The sequence below is a fragment of the Aquila chrysaetos genome, chromosome 24 (genome assembly GCF_900496995.4).
Source record: "Aquila chrysaetos chrysaetos chromosome 24, bAquChr1.4, whole genome shotgun sequence".
In the NCBI taxonomy this organism is placed as follows: domain Eukaryota; kingdom Metazoa; phylum Chordata; class Aves; order Accipitriformes; family Accipitridae; genus Aquila; species Aquila chrysaetos.
In genome coordinates, this window is record NC_044027.1 from 16,861,250 (window position 1) to 16,879,215 (window position 17,966).

General features: G+C 44.6%; 1 protein-coding gene across 2 annotated transcripts in view; it reads left to right on the forward strand.

The window, feature by feature from the left end:
* Nucleotides 1–17,966, forward strand: part of COL5A1 (collagen type V alpha 1 chain) — a 159,901-nt gene that overhangs the window by 35,147 nt on the left and 106,788 nt on the right. For both annotated transcript variants that reach the window (XM_030000053.2, XM_030000054.2), the window contains exons 2-4: nt 2,500–2,667; nt 8,884–9,097; nt 9,738–9,900. In XM_030000053.2, coding sequence (XP_029855913.1) covers nt 2,500–2,667; nt 8,884–9,097; nt 9,738–9,900 — 545 coding nt within the window. The remainder of the gene's footprint in view (nt 1–2,499; nt 2,668–8,883; nt 9,098–9,737; nt 9,901–17,966) is intronic.

The following is a 17,966-nucleotide window of genomic DNA, read 5'->3' on the forward strand; positions in this document are numbered from 1 at the left end:
TGCGGGATGGCCTATGTGCAGTGCTGCGAGCGAGGTTCACATCCCTGGTGGGGACCGGGCTGATGTCAGGAGTCTGGAATTCACATCCCCTCCCCCTTGTCTTTGCCTTTTTCCCCTCTCCTCCCTAAATAAATGTTGGAGGCAGCTTAGGAGCTGGCTGATTTGAATCTCTTGGAGCACAGGGAGGTAACTGGAAGCAGAGCTGGAGTTTTATTGTAATTTTAGTTGCTTAAATGCAGCTAGGGCTGTATGTATGCAGATTTCTGTGTGAAATAACATGGTTAAAGGCAGTGGGAAGGTCCAAGTGGCAAGGACAGTGTAGACAAATGTGTCATCCATACACTGTCTAATGAGAATGAGAGATGAGGAAACATTACAGCTGTATGCTGCTCAGGCCAGGCTCTCTCAGCTGGTTTATTATCTGCAGTGTTGACTTGGATTTGCCATATGTTTGTAATCTCTCATTGAGGGCCCAACTTCTCAGGATTGTGGAAACTTCTAAAAACTGCCTAACAATGTACATGAATTTTCCATGCAAATATTAGGCTGATCTTCTTGGTAACCAAAACTTTTATACTGTAAAAGATCTGTTCACGCTATTTCTTTCCATTGCTGGGGTGTTTGTGTTCAGTGCTGATGTGCATGCTGTATGTAGCCCTTCCCCATGATGCAGCCAGTTACATATGGCATATCCCTTACAAATCCTTTCCCTCTCTTTCCTCTCTGGTCTTTCTAGTAATATGCTTGATCCCAATATGAGGCCAACTTTTTTCTTCCCCTTGCAAGATTCACCACCAACCCCCCCCATTTTCCTGCCTTTTGAGATGTGTCATTTTTCTGCAGTAGCAGTAATGCCACACACTTTCCCGAATGCAGCTTGGCTATTTGTGATCATTTTGTGAGCTGGTAATGAGCTTTGCACCCTTGGCTGCACAGTGTGGCAAGATGCCCTGAGATGCTGATGGAAGCTGGGACAGCCAGCCCAGGGGGTTAGTCTTGGGTATCATTGCAAACATCAGACTATCTAATGTGTGGCTGTCCTTGAGGATCTGAATAATATCCCTCTTTGGGGAAAGTAATAGATCAAGTGGCAAAAGAATACAGCTGTGATATATTGTCCAGGCAAGGCTAAATGAAGCTGTCAGGCAGACATTTGCTTTGAGCACTGCTAGAGGTTTGAGTTGGGTGGTTCATATTTCTGACAGCACTTTGCTTCGAGTATCGAGTCAAAATTCAAAATAATTTCTTTTAAGCATTTAAAGTCAGAGCTGGTTATTCAATTTCTGGAGATACCATCTCTCCTGATGTGAGCAAGACCAGATTAGGAAGTTAATGAGACGTATTACTTGCATTACTTAATCGATGTTCTAGAGACCTGAACATCTGGAGGTGAACCAGCCCCGACTTTGCGGGCGTGGGGAGCACTGGGTGTCAGACAGGCTGTCTTCATTACCTAGTTTAATGTCTGCAGCAGCAAGAGCCTCAGGATACAAGCCTAATGGGATGTGGTCGAGGAGGGCTGTTGAGGAAAGGAGCCTTTTGCTTCATGTCATTAGTCAAAATGCCCGTGCCGCTTTTTCCTCTCCTGTGAATATGTGTGTTTTGTTGGCTGTCCAGCTGCATGCTTGTATGCACTGGTTGTTGAGCAGAAATCCCAGTGTCGTGGTGGGGAATACCTGGCAGAGAGGGGGAATTATTTGATGCGACATGCCTGGGCTTGGGCCGAGTTACAGAGGGGGCACTTGGCTGTCTGTGGTGGAGCCGTTGCATCCCTGCCCTGTGTCGCCTTGCTTCGCCCTGGGCAGGGTTAGACGCTGCGCACAAACCCTGCGAGGGTCCGGGCGAGCCTGTGGACAGCGTGACCAACCCACGAGCACCAAAGCACTACGCCAGGGTGCTGCTCTGCCCAAACTTGTTTATAACCCGAGGCATGGCTGCGGGTTTACCTGTTATCCCGGCTAGTGTGAATTTATGTGCGGTTGTTTTGTAAGGGGGGGTGGATGTAATCCTTCAGGGAAGCTTGCTCAGTTATTTGCTTCAAAATAACTTTTTGGATCAACCAACTTAAGAAAAAAGAATGGAAATGTTTGCGTCGGTGTGATGGCAACTTCTTGATTTAAAGCCTTTCTCTCGGATCATGAATTTCCTGTCTAATGCTTAATCTTCAGGATGTACTTGAATGATGGAGATTGGGTGAAGACATCCAGAAAATATAACTACCGTAGCTAATAACACAGTGTATTCTCCCTTCTGCCCTAGTGCAGACAGCTGATCAACTGTTCCTCTCTGCATTGAATTAGTGTCTTTGACCAGCAGTACGGCGTCCCAGCTTTGAAGCTGGTATTAACATTGTATTTGCAGATGTATTGAAAACATATTTCATCTCTTTTTAAAATTGTGATGATTTATTTGTGTGATGAAGGCTAATACTGATTTGGAAATGAGCAAGTGCCAGTCCTGTTGACTGCTAATTCTTGTTTTCTCCTTTTCTTTTTACAGCTGAACCTGCAGACCTCTTGAAGGTATTAGATTTTCATAATTTACCTGATGGTATAACAAAAACAACAGGGTTTTGCACAAGCAGAAGATCTTCAAAAGAAGCAGATGTTGCTTATAGAGTAACAAAAGATGCTCAGCTTAGTGCACCGACAAAGCAGCTGTATCCTGGTGAGTCTGCAGCTTTTTATTTGTCATATGGAAATACCTGCTCTTTTTCTCATATTCTGCAGGCACATATAGGGCACTGCGTAATTCCTTTGTTTTCCAAGGGCGTTTGCATGCTCCCTTGGCAGGGAGTGGTTCTGTTGTTTCAGGGGGCTGCAAACTTTCAACCATCAAATAACATTGCAGTAAGTTGTTCTTTTATCACTGCATTTGCACATGGTGGCGGGTTTCACTGCAGAAGATGTGGCCAATGCCTACATCTGTTCCCTCCTGTACTAGAAAGTTTCTACTGTCTCATTATCACACAGTGACATCCAGCTGGGGAGAGAGACTTGGAAGATGCAAAGGAAAGCAGACCGTGTTTTGTTCTGTGTTTGTGGAGTGCCAAGCACAGTAGGGTTTTATTCTGTGGCTGTGGTGTCTCTCATAACACAAATAATCACCATATAAAGATAATACACTGCCCCACAAGAACAGATGTCCCAAGAAAAGTTGTTTGAAGAAATCGGAGGTTCATTAGAGAAAGCCAACAAGATGCAGGAGTTCACAAAGCCCTTGAAGAGCATATGGGCTGGTGACCATTTTATTTGTCACTGAGGATGCACTGGAGTTAAATTTTTCAGGCCAAGGGACAATCACTACTGTAGAGTAAAATGTACTTGTAAAAAGGCTGGACACATTATGGACCCAAACTACTTGCTGCCTGAGAGCTTTGGTCTTGAACAAGCAGTCACCGTCAGAAGTCTTCCTTCCAAAGCCATATGGGAGCACTGCTGTATCCCTGTTTTACATGGGGTACTGGGAGTAGGCACGGTAGGACTTTGTAGGTTTGGTGAGAAAATTTCCTTTGCCGAGGAAGGTTTAGCAATGAGGCGGAAAGACGTTGCATGTAACTCATCTGTGAAGCAGTGTATGACTTAAGCAAAGCAGACAGACACATTCTCCTTTGGTGTTTGCGAGAATTAATAATACAAAATGCATTAGCTAAATCGGAGGTAATGTGGCATGCCACTACCAATGTTTTTTAATTAACATACTGTATCTATCAGACCCAGCCTGTCAATGGCCTAAATGAGGACTCTGAGGCTGGACTGCTGATGTGCTTGCATCCTCCAGTCCTGTATTTCCTTCATTGCATGTGTTATCACTAAGGTTATTTTCAGACTTCATTATTATCCTGCTGTGACACTAAGCAGGTGAATTATATTTAAGCTGTAGTGAGCAGGAGCATACCCTGTGTCTTGCATACAAACTGAGAGCCTGATATGAAGGTGAGAGCAGCTGTGTCTGGGCTGTGGGTGGGTAGCCCTCCATGGCATGGTCAACCCTTAGTGAAGGAGTTGCTCAGGTTTGCCTAAAGCCCTGTTTCCTTGCCTGCAGAAGTGCAGAACAGACCCTGTATTTGTTTTTATTGCTGCCCATGGCAGGTCAGTCCCTTCTGACTAGAGATAATATCATCGTCTGCCCAACTGCACTCCTCTGGCAAGTTGTGCCTTCATGTCCCAGAGGATTGTGCCTGTGGATGTGGGGAATATTCATCCCAGGGACAGGCAGAAAGGGCCCTGCAGTGGCCCCCGAGTCCACCCATCTGTCCTAAGGCAAGATCAGCTGAACCTAACCAGTGTGTGTTTAACTGCTTTCGTGTACTCTCTTTCCGTGTATCTGAAATGACTTGAAGTTTTGGCCCAGCTGGTATTGTCAAGCTCAGAAGTGCTTGAAGGAAATGGTTCCAGTTTAGAATATACAACTGCAGTGGATTTGAGAGCTTTCCAGTAGTTGCTGTAGCTACTGTGAAGTCTTGCCTGATCGCCTTTGTGGTATGGAAACCAGCAAACAGTGGTGACCATGAGATATAAAAGCAAGAATGGAGTAATCTGGCTAATTAATGTAGCAAGGAGACTGGATGACACCACTTCTGACAAAGGTAACACAACAAGACAGCATGCAGGACTGAATCGAGGTCACAGGAGAGAACTCAGCCTTGTAGGATATTTTCTCGCTTTTGTCCCACCTTACTACTTGTATGTCCTCACTGAGTTCTTGGTTTGCATCTACCGTCTTCCTTGGGTGAGAAGATGTGGATGGTGTTTCCTTGGTGTCATCAAGCAACTTTTCAATCATTTCATCATCTGGACAACCATGGGGTGATTGAAGCAGCTCTGTCCCTCTCTGGAGACTTCCAAAGTCATTGAGTCTGCTGCTTGCTAAGGAAATAGGAAAGGAAGAGCAAAGTAAAGAACCCCCAGTGTTTTCCATCAGATCCACAGATGTTTCCTCAGTACATCTTCATAACTAGATGTGACTTCAGCTCACACCACCAAATGAATGAGAGAGGAGATAAAGATAACAAAGTAATTGCAGTGCAATGTACCAGGGGAAATGTGGTTTTAGTGATTTCATGTTAACAGGCGGGTGGGATGTAGCATAACTTTCCCTCTCTGCTATAGAGCACCCTAGGCAAATGTACACCACATATTTTGTGCTAATTAGAAGTTGGTGCTTTTCTAAGATGGTAATTTTATGGGCTTTGCATTCTGCTTCCACAGCCACAGCCAGCAAAGCAAGATATATATATAAATATATATAAAAGTTTGTTTTTTTTCAAGCCCACAAGAGTGAGAAAATCTGCTGAGATTCTGTTTGTCCTTGCTCCCTAAATAAGTTCTGCTTCCCAGCAAAAACCATGCTTTTCCAGCAGAGGCAAGAAAGGCAAAGTTTTCAGTGGCAGCCAGCAAAATGTCATTTGCATTCTTCTAGCAAACTCTGTATTCTCCACACTGCTTGTGGGTGTCTGCATATATATATTTAAGAGCTTAAAAATCTCTATTATAGCTTGAAGAGTTATCTCGGAGGAAAACAAGCCATTCTAAAATTGAGAGTCTTCTCAGATGAAGAAAAAGGCCAGAAGTTGGTGACACCATTGAAGAGCTGTTTTCCTTTGAAAAGTGGCTCTGGAAATGACACCATCTCACACAACAGATCTGCTTTGTGTTTGTGTCAGGAACTGGATCAGCTCATTGTTTTTGCTGATTTTTTTTTTTCTCTCTTAAGCAGCTAAGGCTTTCCTGTCCTTCCCACATCAGCAGCAGGGCTCTTTATTTTAGGCTGTGTTTGGATACACCTGCAGGATCTGGGCTAGGAAGGAGCTCCCAGCTGTTCCTATTTTGAAGACCATGAGATTGTACAAAAGATTTAATCCCTGGTCATGGTGCTGAGGAAGGAAGAAACTCAGCCTGACTCCACTGGTTTGCATATTGGGGCATACCACAGATGCAATTTGCTCAAGTGAAGCTAATGGTGTCGGCATGCTGCGTGGGATGGAGGGATCTGTGCCCACCCTGGACCTCCTCAGCTCTTTCCGTGGCCCTGTCTGCAGAATTGGGGTCTTAATCCTTCACTGCCTTGCAGGAGGTCGCATGTAGTGAATTTGAAAGGATTTGGCCATGGGGTAAAAGGGCGATGCTGAGCCAAATTCAGCATCGGTGCGGTGCCGTTAAGTGAAGAGATGGATGTGCAACATCTCTCAGCATGAGCTCATTTGATGTGAATTAAATATAAGGGCTTAATCCCAGCCCCATTGTTGGGGGGGTGTCTCCATTGTCTTTAAGGGGATTTGGGTCAATTTCTGTGTGCTTCATATTTATTATGATGTATTTATTAGTATTGCTGTCTGTGTGGATGCATTTTCATACATCATTCAATAGCCTGGGTCATTTCTAGCTATGACAGTGAAGGCATTGTTATTTTGCCAGGACAGCAGAGCAGTAACAGAGTAATGTCAGCTATAATTCATCCATTATGGTTATTTGGGTTGAGAAACTCACATCACCATGGAGACATTTTAATAATAATGAAAAAAAAATTAAAAGCAGCTTTTTAATGAGTTGGCAGCTTGTCCAAGTTGAAAGGTACTGTATTGTGGATTCATAATGAAATTTTGGACATGAACTATTTTACATAAAAGGCCCAAAACTGTAGCCTGTAATTGGAACCAGGAAGGCGTATGGTCTTGATTCAGCTCTACAGGAGGATTTGTATAGAGCAGGAGAGAGATAAAGCTCAGTGCATCCTATGGGAGGCACAATAATCAGATGCCTGCATTTGCCAAATATCTGGGTCTGTGTCCTAGGGGGAAATCAGGCTGTAATTATGGCATTTAATTACTGACTGTGAGTCCTCTATACAGAATACTGCTTTATGCTTCTTTCCAAATGTTATTTAACTAAGGTGAGGGATATTAACTTGGTACAAACAGTGTGTGTCTCTGTAGGTATGCTCAGATATCCCCCTCGGCGTCCTCTGTTTGTACAAGCTGTTTGTAGCAGTGCTGGCTTTTGACGCAGCCCAGCCTGCTTGTGCATCCTCCGCCCCACGGTATAGCCCTGTGCTGGGCAGCTAGATGTGTTTAAAACACTGGTTTGTTAATAAAAGTTAAAGCAACTCCCAGGCAGAAGAGGAGAGGGTGAGCTCATGGCCTCTTTGTGTTTGAACTTGCTAGCTTTGCTGTGGTTGGAAGAATTCCCCACTCCCATGTTCCTGGTCCCCTCCCTGGGCCAAAATCCCTTATGCAGCCCTGGGATACCATCTAAGAAAAGGGTGAAGGAAATCTCTTTGAAGCTTATGGGTACCGAGCTTGGACATTTTTTGTGGTTTATATGGCTATGCATCTGCAGTTTAAAAACGATCCATTGTGTTGTTCCTTTCCCTGCATGCCACCGGCTGCCACACATGTCCCAGCACACACACACGGCAGTGCCCATGGCAGGGCTGCCCCACTTTACTCTGCCCTGCCGTGGTTTAAGATTTCTCAAGCAGATACCCAGCAGTACAATGCAATCCTTGTTTCCGAAAGCCTGGACCTTAAAGGAAAGATACCCTGCAAGTCTCATGCTGCTGAAATGCAGCATCTGAGGACGTTATGCCCTGTAGGTACCCTCTGTTTCCATAGGTCTCACCTCCAATAATAATTTTCTCCAGAAAGCTCCTTTACTAATGCTTCTGGTCTTTTTTTAAGATGTCCTGTTTGGGATGTGTGTCCAGGCTTTTCAGTTTGGACTTATCTTTCCAGTCTGAATGGCAGAGAAAACCCAAATGGAGGAGTTGTATCCTGCACAGGGTGTGACTTGATGCCCATATTGACTTGAAACCTGAAATGTGTTTGTCTGGTGTTGCAGGGGATTGACCTTTCCCCTGTGTGGAGCATTGCCTCTGTACTGACAGTACCTGCTCCATACTTTAACGGCTTTAATCCTCCAAACCTTGCAAAAATACAGACAGGAGTTGCCTGAGATTGGACAGTGTTGCTTTCCTGAGTGGAGAAGAAGCTAGGAAACCTGTTAGATGCTTTTTTAATAGGCAGACAAATTAACATCTCCTACTGATTGCCAGATTTATTTCTGTTTTCAGATTTATTTTTTTTGTCTGCACCAACCCTGAAAGCCAAAGCCACAGAATGCTCTGTTCTTGTCTGGAATAGACAAAGCCTGATGCAACTTCCCTACTCCCTTAAATAAAACCCTTCGTTATTGTGTGTGTGCCTGACTGGCATGGGATGCTTGATTTCCTCTGTCCCTCTGACATCTTAAGTTAATTTGGGGACCTCATGGTATATGAAACAAAGTTTTTGCCTTGTCTCCTAAAAAGCTCTAGAGCACACTAAAGAAGGGTTAGGTGCAAACAATACAGATTTAAACCAACAACTTTCTTCTTTAAAAGAAAAAAACCCACTTATGTTTCCCAAGCACTATGGTCTCATCCCAAAACAGTAGACCCCTTGCCTTCCTTTGCTTGCAAGTTCAAATGTGGGGTGGCTTTTGGCTCTGTGACAGATTGCAGTAAGGGGTGGCAAAAGGCTTCCTGATCATAAATGAATGATCCTGAGAGATGCTCAGTTCTGTGCTTGGGTTTTTAATGTGCCATTAGAGAAGGTAGCCCTTGGGGGATGCTGCTTGGGACACTGCTCTACGCTGGCTTTGCTGGTGTAATCTACTTTGGGTTGCAGCTCATCCCAACCCTGTATCGCGGTAGGCTTTGGGGGAAAGCCAGACCTTCACCTGGCAACTAAGATGCTGCCTTATATAAATATTTAGGGTTGCTGATGTGCACACATCTGGAGGGATAAACCAGAGGTCTCCCCATGGGTTACTAGACAACAGGACTGTTTCTGTAGGGATTAATTTTCAAGGAAACCTGACTAACCTCTTTGCTTTTCCACTCCAGCTTCCCCATTCCCAGAGGACTTCTCCATTCTAACCACTGTAAAAGCGAAGAAAGGAGGTCAGTCCTTCTTGATCTCAATTTACAATGAGCAAGGGATCCAGCAAATTGGTGTGGAGATGGGTAGATCTCCTGTATTCCTGTATGAAGACCATACAGGAAAGCCAGGCCCAGAAGACTATCCTCTCTTTAGAGGCATTAACCTAGCAGATGGCAAGTAAGTGAAATTTTGTGCACAAAGGAAAAAACAGTACATTGTTTATATCATACCAGCATGTTGAACATCATGTAAAATAGGAGTCACCTATATATAAATGTATATACACACCTTTGACTACTGCCAAGTGTCCCATTCTTGAATTTTGCCCTTTGGTGACTAAATACTGTATATATAAAAAGTGTGAATCACATACCAGTCAGTGCAAATTGTCTGATGCTTATGGGCATAGGAACACTGGTGACTTTTGCTGCAAAGGGCCTTAAGAAATCAGTTTGTCTTGCAAAATCCACAACAAGTCTTTTGCAGGATGTAAGGAGGGTGGAAGAGGGGGATAGCCAGGAAATTATTGGTGTGGTTCTTTTTTTTCTCCTCTGCCTCTTGTTGAAGCCAGAACTGGCACGCCTACCTGTTTTGGAGGGATGAGAAGTGAATGGCATCATTTGTCAACACAAGCTTTCTATTTCAAATGAAAACTTTAGGGTCTGCCCAAGGATGATTTTCATGTGTTTGCAGATGAAGGCTGGTGTGAAGGTTTGCAGAACATCAGTTTATGAAAGCTGCATTGTTATACAATCATTAGCTTGTTCTTGAAAGCTCAAGGCTCTGTTTAACACATTTGTGGACTGTGTTCTTCTAGGTGGCACAGAGTAGCTATCAGTGTGCAGAAGAAAAATGTCACCTTGATTTTGGACTGTAAAAAGAAGATAACCAAGTTCTTGGACCGAAGTGACCATCCCATCATCGACGTCAATGGCATCATTGTATTTGGAACAAGGATACTGGATGAGGAAGTCTTTGAGGTAAGTCATGACAATGAACAGCTCTGGAGATGTTCCACAGAGATGATGAGCTGGGTTCCTGTTGATGAGGTATTTACAGCTCATTTTTGAAACTTGTATTGGATTTTTGTGTAATAGAACACTGTTGTGTGTAACAATTTTTTTAAAGTTTTTGTTTTAACTAGGTAAATGCTTTCTGTAGTAACAAAAGCAGTGGACCAGGTGACCTGTTGGAGTGAGCTCCTCTGGTTCTCTGGTTTTATGCCCTTGCTGGGGTTCTCGACCAGCCCCTGTGCTGGGATTTTGTAGGTCTGTAGCTCTTGTGCTTTTGGCTCATTTAGCATGGGAAGGGCTCACAAGGTTTTCATTCATCCCTGTGTTATGATTTAAATAAAGTTGTAGGGGCAGTAAATGAAGGCTGAGGAAAGCAGCTCCCTTGCAAGTCACAGTTCGCTCTGGGGCTATAGGAATTTGCTCTTTTTCCACGCATTGGCCATTGATTCTTGTTTTCTTGCACCGTGACATAAGGGGACTCTCCTCGACAGCTTGTTTGGCAGCCCTGTCACCTCCCACACAGCAACTGCTTTTAAAAAGCAAACCCAAATCGTGATGGGTGGAATGTTCCCATGAGCTCCTTTGATTTAAGCAGAGAGATGGAGGATTATTTATAGACAAGGTACATATGGTAGAAGTTCTTCCCATAGTTCAGCAGCTAGTTTAATATATGCATTTCACTAGCAATCTCAACTTTTGTGGTCTGCTGCACTTCTGAGGCTTTCATGTGTATGAGAATCTTGTCCCTGATAGTTCTTGCAAGCTAGAATTGCTTCCCTGAAATCAGTACCAGTGCAATGGTGTGTAAACTAAGATCTATTGATCTTTATCTCACTTTCATTGCATTTATGTAGAGGAATAGCTGTATCTTATGGGCCTCCCCAACCCAGCAAAGTGATGGGGAACATCTCCTATCGGTGGATAATTAGAGCTGTAGTGAAGCCAGCTCTTGTCTGCATTTTGCTGTCACTCGGAAGGAAAGTTCCAGTCTGTTTAACATTACCAACATCTGGGAGCTGGTCTGCTGTAAACAGAGCAAGAATGCATGGACTGGATGTTGCTGCCAAAATCCCAGTTACAGCGTTAGAGCTGAATCTCTAAATTGTATTAAATTAACAGACATTCCCTGGGAAGTTTAACAATTAAAATGGAAAGTAAAAGCTGGGTTTAATGGGCACTGGAGTGTCTTTCGCAAGTGTTGGACGTTCTGCCAAAAATTTAAGCAGTCGCCCTGGATGCCGTATTTTAAGTGCAATTGTTATATAAAAGTGGTGAGCTTTTCTGGGGAGCTGCTGGACCCAGGGATCTAGTAGAACCACTTAACTTGGTTTCACATCCAAACTGGGTAAGAAACTTGCACTTTAGACTATTTCACTTTGCAAAATAACACAGTCTCCATCACTGCCCCTGAAGCTTGAGATGTTCCCATGTGGCTTTTAGTGCTCACCTGGATTTAGGACTGCTGATTCCTCTGCCAGGCAAGGGAACACACGTTTATGGGTGGCAATACTCTCCCAGCTCCACTGTTGGCCCTTCCCATGGGGCTGGCCACAGCTCCCTTGCTGAAAAGGACTAATCCAGGGGTACAAGCTCAGCGGGCTTGTGAAACCTCCTTCATCTTGGGAGGTGGGGTAAAACGGAGCAAGCGTTCTTCTCCGCTGGAGCTCGTTGCCTGTTCTGGGTGCAAGATGCAGCTACAAGATCATTGCAGGCACTTACTGAGAACTGGACGATTAGCAAGTATTTTTTTTCCTCTGTCTTATAACCTATGTACTGATATTATACAGCATGTATATAAAAACTTTCTAGTTCTGGTATTTGTCCTTTTTTCTTTTGTCATCCTCATCAGACAAAGAGGGTTTTCAGTGTATCCACACACACACTAATCAAGATACCAGCAGCTTTAAACTGAATGTAATTAATAGGTTTCATGAAGGCAGCAGACTATAACCTACTTTCCTTCATATCTCAGCAACTTAATTTCCGTTGGCTTCTCCTTTCTTCTTTCTGCAAGCCTAAGCAGAAACTGTGTAGGGAAACTGTGGCTCAGAACAATAGGAAATGGGTATAAACTGTTAAAGTTGTGTATTCCTGGAGAGCTGATAATTTCTGGACTGAATACAGAATGATGAGATGAAGCTGCTGCTGTCCTGTAAGCAACTGCTCTGCAAAGCTCTTCCCCAGTGTTTTCTGCACCCGTGGAATTGCCTGGCTCTTAGATGTTTGTCGCTTTTGCTGGAAATTAAAATAACCCAGTTAGCTGGGAGCAGGATGGAAGGCAGTGTTGGGGAGGGCTTAGATGGGTTGTGTCTCAGCACGAGTCAGCAAGAGCTGTATGTAGTGGGAATTCATATTCTCATTGTCGGGACTGAAATAAAATAAAACACTAAACACGTTTTGTTTTGAAAGTTGTTATTAAAGCTCCAGGTCTAGCTAGGGTCGCAAGCAGAGCAGCTCTGCTGTATTTGTCGATCGAGCGCCCAGATGGGCAGAAAAAGCCTGGCAGGAAAGGTTAGAGGAGTTTCAAAATATTTCTCTAGCACAACATTCTTCCAGTGGAAAAACGACTTCCTCTCATTAAAATTCAATTAGTTTGGAGGCTGTGTGGATCTCTCTGTATGGCAGGGGGAATGCTGGGTAGGTTTGAAAAGGGGCCAAGCCTGGAGCCTAGGTTGTACAAGTTAAGTTTTGTGCTGAGCTGTTGTTCAAAACAGAAGTTTACAAATGTCAGGACAGGCTCTCGCGCCGGGGTTGGGAAGCAGCGGCTGGTTTCAAGCTGTGACTGAGAGGATGCTGTTGTGAGACAGCAAAGGGCTTTTTGCAGTGAGAGAGGAAAAGAGAAAAGAAATAGCCCAGGGTGCAGGATAAACACTTTTTCTCTGCTTGCAGGCTGTAGTAAGCGGTGTTCCTGTGGCTACAGCAGCACTGGAAGGAAGTCAGAAGACATGTGAATTCATCTCATTTTTAGAGGGATTAACTGTCTCTTTTGATGTGCTTTTTTTAAACATATATTAGAAACCAAGTCCTAGCACAGTCTAATGGTTAGCCATAGGAATAGAGAGAGGCTGAAGTTTGGGAAAGTCCCTTTCCCAGAAAGCAAAGCATCTTCTGCCCAAACCCCAGGGAGACTTGCCAAAACATCCTGGTGATGTGATGGCCCCGCTCCTGCCTCTGCAGCGATGCACCGCAGGAGCCGTCTGTTCAGTGCCTGTGATCTATGGTGAGAGTCGCCTTTTTGTGCAGGATCCCATCAGTTCTTGTGTGGATAACAAGAAACTGGAAGCGCGAGCCCATCTCTGCTGGCAGCAGCGTGTTGATCCCAGGGCTGACCCGTCAGCCTTTGTGCTGATTCCTGGTAGCCCGTGCTGGTGCAAGAGCTGAGAATAAGTTGAGCGCTCGTCAGGCCAATGCTTTGCTCGTTTAAGGGTTTCTTTGGCTGTTATAGGTACGCTTCTGCTGCATATTGTACCCATGAACCGTGGCTGTGGGCTGTTTGGGTGCTTTGTGGGCTTTCATCGGAGATTGTCCTTGGAAGATGCTTATGCCAAGGGTTTTCTGCTCCGTGTACAACTCGTCGCTGTGTTCAGGGGACAGCATCTATCTCCCTGGGGCTTGCTCCTTCCATCAGGGCGAGCAGTTGGGCTCAAATATGGTCTTTCCCCCATCCCAACCAAAGCATGGCAAGGCTTTGACATGTTTAGCCAAAACGGCGTGTGGCTCGCTCAGTCTATTTGACCACCATGTCCTGGGACCTTGCGGGTGGCACTTCCCTATGCCTTGGCTTTTCCAGCCTGTTTGCCGTGGTGGTCTGGTGGTAAAGCAGCTCAGCTGGCTCTGGGCTGAAGAAGTCATTCTGGTTTAGCAGACGTGGGTTGAAATAAAGTTCAGGTCCTGGCTCAGGAAGGTCACTGGTGCTGCGTTTCAGTCCCAGAAGTGGCTGTATTACAGCGGTGAACAGAGAAATCCCATAACCCGCAGCTGGAGGAGCTTTATGAATGGAAAGTGCTGCTCAATGTGGCAGGTAAATGTTACTGTCTCTGGGATGGATGGGGTGAACTTAACCCCTTTGCAGTGGTGTTTTGAAGCATCTCCTGTAATCCCAGAGAAGTTTGGCTTTGCAGTAGTGTGTGGCCCAGCCCTGTTTTACTACTGCTTAGTGTTACTCTGTAGACCAGCACTTACAGCGATGGGCTGATGAACAATACAAAATTCATTCAGACGTTGCCAAAGTCCCAGATAGTGACGTGTTTCATACTTCTGCTGGATAATCCCATTTTGTCTTCTGATCTGTCAGGAAGAGACTACTGTGTGAGGCTGCTGTGCTGATAAAAGTACTGTACAGCACTGGGCTGGCAGAGCTGGCACTGTTAAAATCGTGGTGTGGACATTGGTAAAAAACGAGTAGGTTTTGGTGAAACTGCTGAGGGTACCCTAGTAACAAGTGAGTACGTTTGATGTAAATGATTTTCAGTTCATCTGTTTAAAATTTTGCAGGATTGTCCCACAAGGTAACTGGTGTTCTGACCCTCTGGAAAGAACGTTGTTTTGTGGTAGTGTCTGGTATTGGTGTAGATGAAATTAGATTTCCCACAAGTGGAAAGGCTCAGTGCATGTGTATATTGCTTTTTAAGGTTTATGTCTTTTACTGTTGGCTCCTCTGGAGACAAGAGGAGCTTATTTTGTCCAGCTGAGTACCATAACTGTGTCTCATTGGTCTAGTTGGTACTGTAAAACCAAGTGGTTTCCTCTGATCCTGCCAAACAAGGTGCAAAGTGAGAGGGCCTTGGACGCCTGCAGACACCGTTCTGCCAATGCAGTGAAACGGTGAGGGGCTGACAAAATATGCGTTATTACCTTATGCCAAAGCTTGTCCTGGGATGAGATATGGTGCGCTGCTGGGGTTTGGATGATGCTGCAAAGATGGTGCTTTTTATTTTCTTTCCTCCTTTATGTTTTTTGAAGACCACTGGTGAAATCAAGACATCAGCAATGGAGGGAAAGCAATTTGTGCTGGGGTGAGCCAGAAAGCCAGGGCAAGATGCCAGAGGTGCTCTTAGGGCTGTTGAATGTTTCAAGGCACAACAAGACAAAGCAGAATAGACGCTTCAATGCTCTTAGCTGAGACACTGGGGCCGTTCAGGTGCTGTGTTGCTCTTAGGTTGAAATGCCAACTCTCTTTTCATCTTCTGCCTTGTTTACACTTAAAAACACAATTATCGCTCTGGTTGATAATCCCAGATTTCATTTCACTATTGTCAGGGTTTTCTCCCTCCCTTCCCGTGCTCCTGGCTGTAGCATTTCCAGCTCTGGAAGTGTTTTTATTTTTAAAGTTTCTGTATGTTATTCTTCCAGGACGCCTCTAAGGTTATAAGATTGGATCAATAGCTTTTGCTTTAGCAAAAGGTGTACAAACGAAAACAGGTTCCTATACATGTAAGTGCATCTTACAGTATTTTTTTTGTTTGAGGATGAAGAGGTTTAGGGCTCCCCTTTTGCAGGCAGATCTGCTGTTAATGTGTCAAATAGCTACCCTCCTGGAATAGTACTTAAAAACTATGCTGCTAGTATAGTGGGCTTTGGGGAAAGCCAGATTAGTGGTAATGGCAAAATTTGCACACTTTCTCTGCTCATGGGGACAAACATACTGTGGGAGCCTCAGGTCTGAATCCGTGCCTGATTCGCTTCTAGACCCAACCTTGCCTGGGCATGGCTGTCTTTGCTGTTCCTGTTTGCAGGAGGGTCTTGTGCACATGTAAACAGCGGTGGCAAGGTATGGAGCACACAGGAACAATTATTTATTTCTTTACAGGAGAAGCAGCAAGGTCCCCAGTATCTTCAAACCAGAAGCATCATAATGGCTCCACTGACCTCAGTGAGGCTTCTCATAAGTGCAGCACCGAACCCATCATGTTCTGCAAGATCTGGGCTTAGCCCAGAAGGTCAGGAAGGAGCTGGGCAGAGCATATGCTTATTAAGTTTTTTGTTAACCTTCAAAAAGCTTTTTTTTTTTTTTTTTCTAATTTAGTTAGGGTTTTTTACTAACCTGAATTTCTCTGTCAAGATGCGCCACAGATACATGCTCCGGTGTATTTTTCCCTACCTCGGCAGACTGCTGAAAGCAGCTAATTTACAGTTCTGGCTGCCTGCTTTCCTGGCCCTGCCAAATCTGATTTCACCTCTTTTGCTGTAGAGCCTTTCAGGGAGTGCAAAGAGTCGATGTTTTACACCACCGGCATATACCGTGGTGTGAGATGATGGAAAATAAAATGTTCTGAGCCAGCATTAGGGTTCTTTATTGAAGATGTCTGTAGCTTTCCCCAGTCTCCTAATAATTCTCTATTTAGTTGCTGGTTTTCTCGTCATTTCTTCTGCTTTTGTTTTTTCAAAGGGATCCTCTTTCGTGAAATGGTGCACTTGAGACATATGGATTAAATCACAGAACTAGGCTCTTCCAGAAGAGCAATGCAGCCTAGAAAATGTCTACAATTATTGAAGATTATGCCTCTGGATGGGTTTGCAATTAATGGTGAGATTTTTGTACCAGAGTCCAAGCAGTGCAGTCAGTCTAATCAAAACCCAAATGTGATATTTGGCCCCAGCTGGCAAGGTCTCACACACAGCATCGTCTTACACAGGTGCCCAGGGACGTCATCTGGTTTTATCAGTGTGTCTGTACCGAGGGAGGGGCAGGACCAGATCCAGAATAAGAATTGCAAAACAGCTTGTAAAAGTTAGTCTGTGTTTCAGGTGGTTTCATTTCAACCTTAAACTGACACCATTTCATCTGACCTCTATCTGTCAGGTGCCAGCAAGGAAAGTGAGGGTTTGGGTGGAAACATCAGATCAATTGTTTGCATACACTTTGCTGAAACTCTTGTTTTTCATTTAGATTTGCTGGGTAATTGGCAGTTTAGCCATCTGGACTGCAGTCAAGCTTTGTGACTGGGTCAGGGTTGCCTGTAATGATGTAGCTGTATTAGTCATGATTACAAAATACACATATTGAATGTTTCTAACTTTTTTGATTTTGGGGTTTTTTTTTGGTCAGTGGTAAATTCCATTTTGTAAACTGTAAAAGAAACTGTGCATTGGTGTGTGCAGATAATTACTGCAGTTTGCTGGTATCAAATGCCTTCAGGCCTCTGATAGCACACAATGCGTGAGGAGACATGCTTTATTGTTCAAACAGACCATAAAAGTGCTTTTATTGATGTTTAACAGTTACGCAGTGCATCGTTTATCTTTTAATATTGCCAAGTTAAACATCAGCCTAGGAAGCTGCATGGTCTTACAGCTTCTTGCAGTTTGTTCAGAGTCAAGCCCCAGTCTTACAAGAGGACCCGCACAGGTTTTGTCTCAGGCTGGGTGCTGTCGAGTGTTACTGTCAAGGCAATGGGTATCCCTTACCGGGTGGGGGCTGCTTCTAACTTCCAGCATTACGTTGTGCCAAATGGGCTCCGCTGGGCATCCGGATTTCCATTTCAGACGCCTGCATTAGTTCATGTGAATAATCCTCCTCTGGATCTTTGCAATCGGTAATACACAGCGTGTGCTGTAATTAAAAAAATAAGGCAGAGTGATGGCCCTTATGCCCTACTGATCTTGCTTGAGGTAGCGATAAAGGGGAAGCTGTGGTTATCCAAAGCACTTCATATTCCTTGTGTCCGTGGAAAGGAGATGGGGAGAAAGCAGAATCCCAGGAAGCCTGGCAGCTTTAATAGCACTGTTCTTGGCTGCCTGTCCTGGCCTCGGTGCTGGGGTGTACTGTTAATCTCAAAAGGGGATTTAGTCCTTTTGGTGTCATCCTGAGTAAGGGCCTTCTAGTCAATGCTTCGCTGTGCAGTCCCATTTGTGCGGTATCTGTGGGCAAGTGTGCAGCTTAGCCTGTTGTTTAATACAGAATTGTCTTGGGTATAAGCTGAACATCTCGAGCGCTGGCAGCATCAGACAGCCCCGAGGAACCTGGTGGTGAGACGCAGCTTGCGGGGAGCCTGAGCGCAGCAACGGGATGATGTTGTCTGGAAATGGGAAAA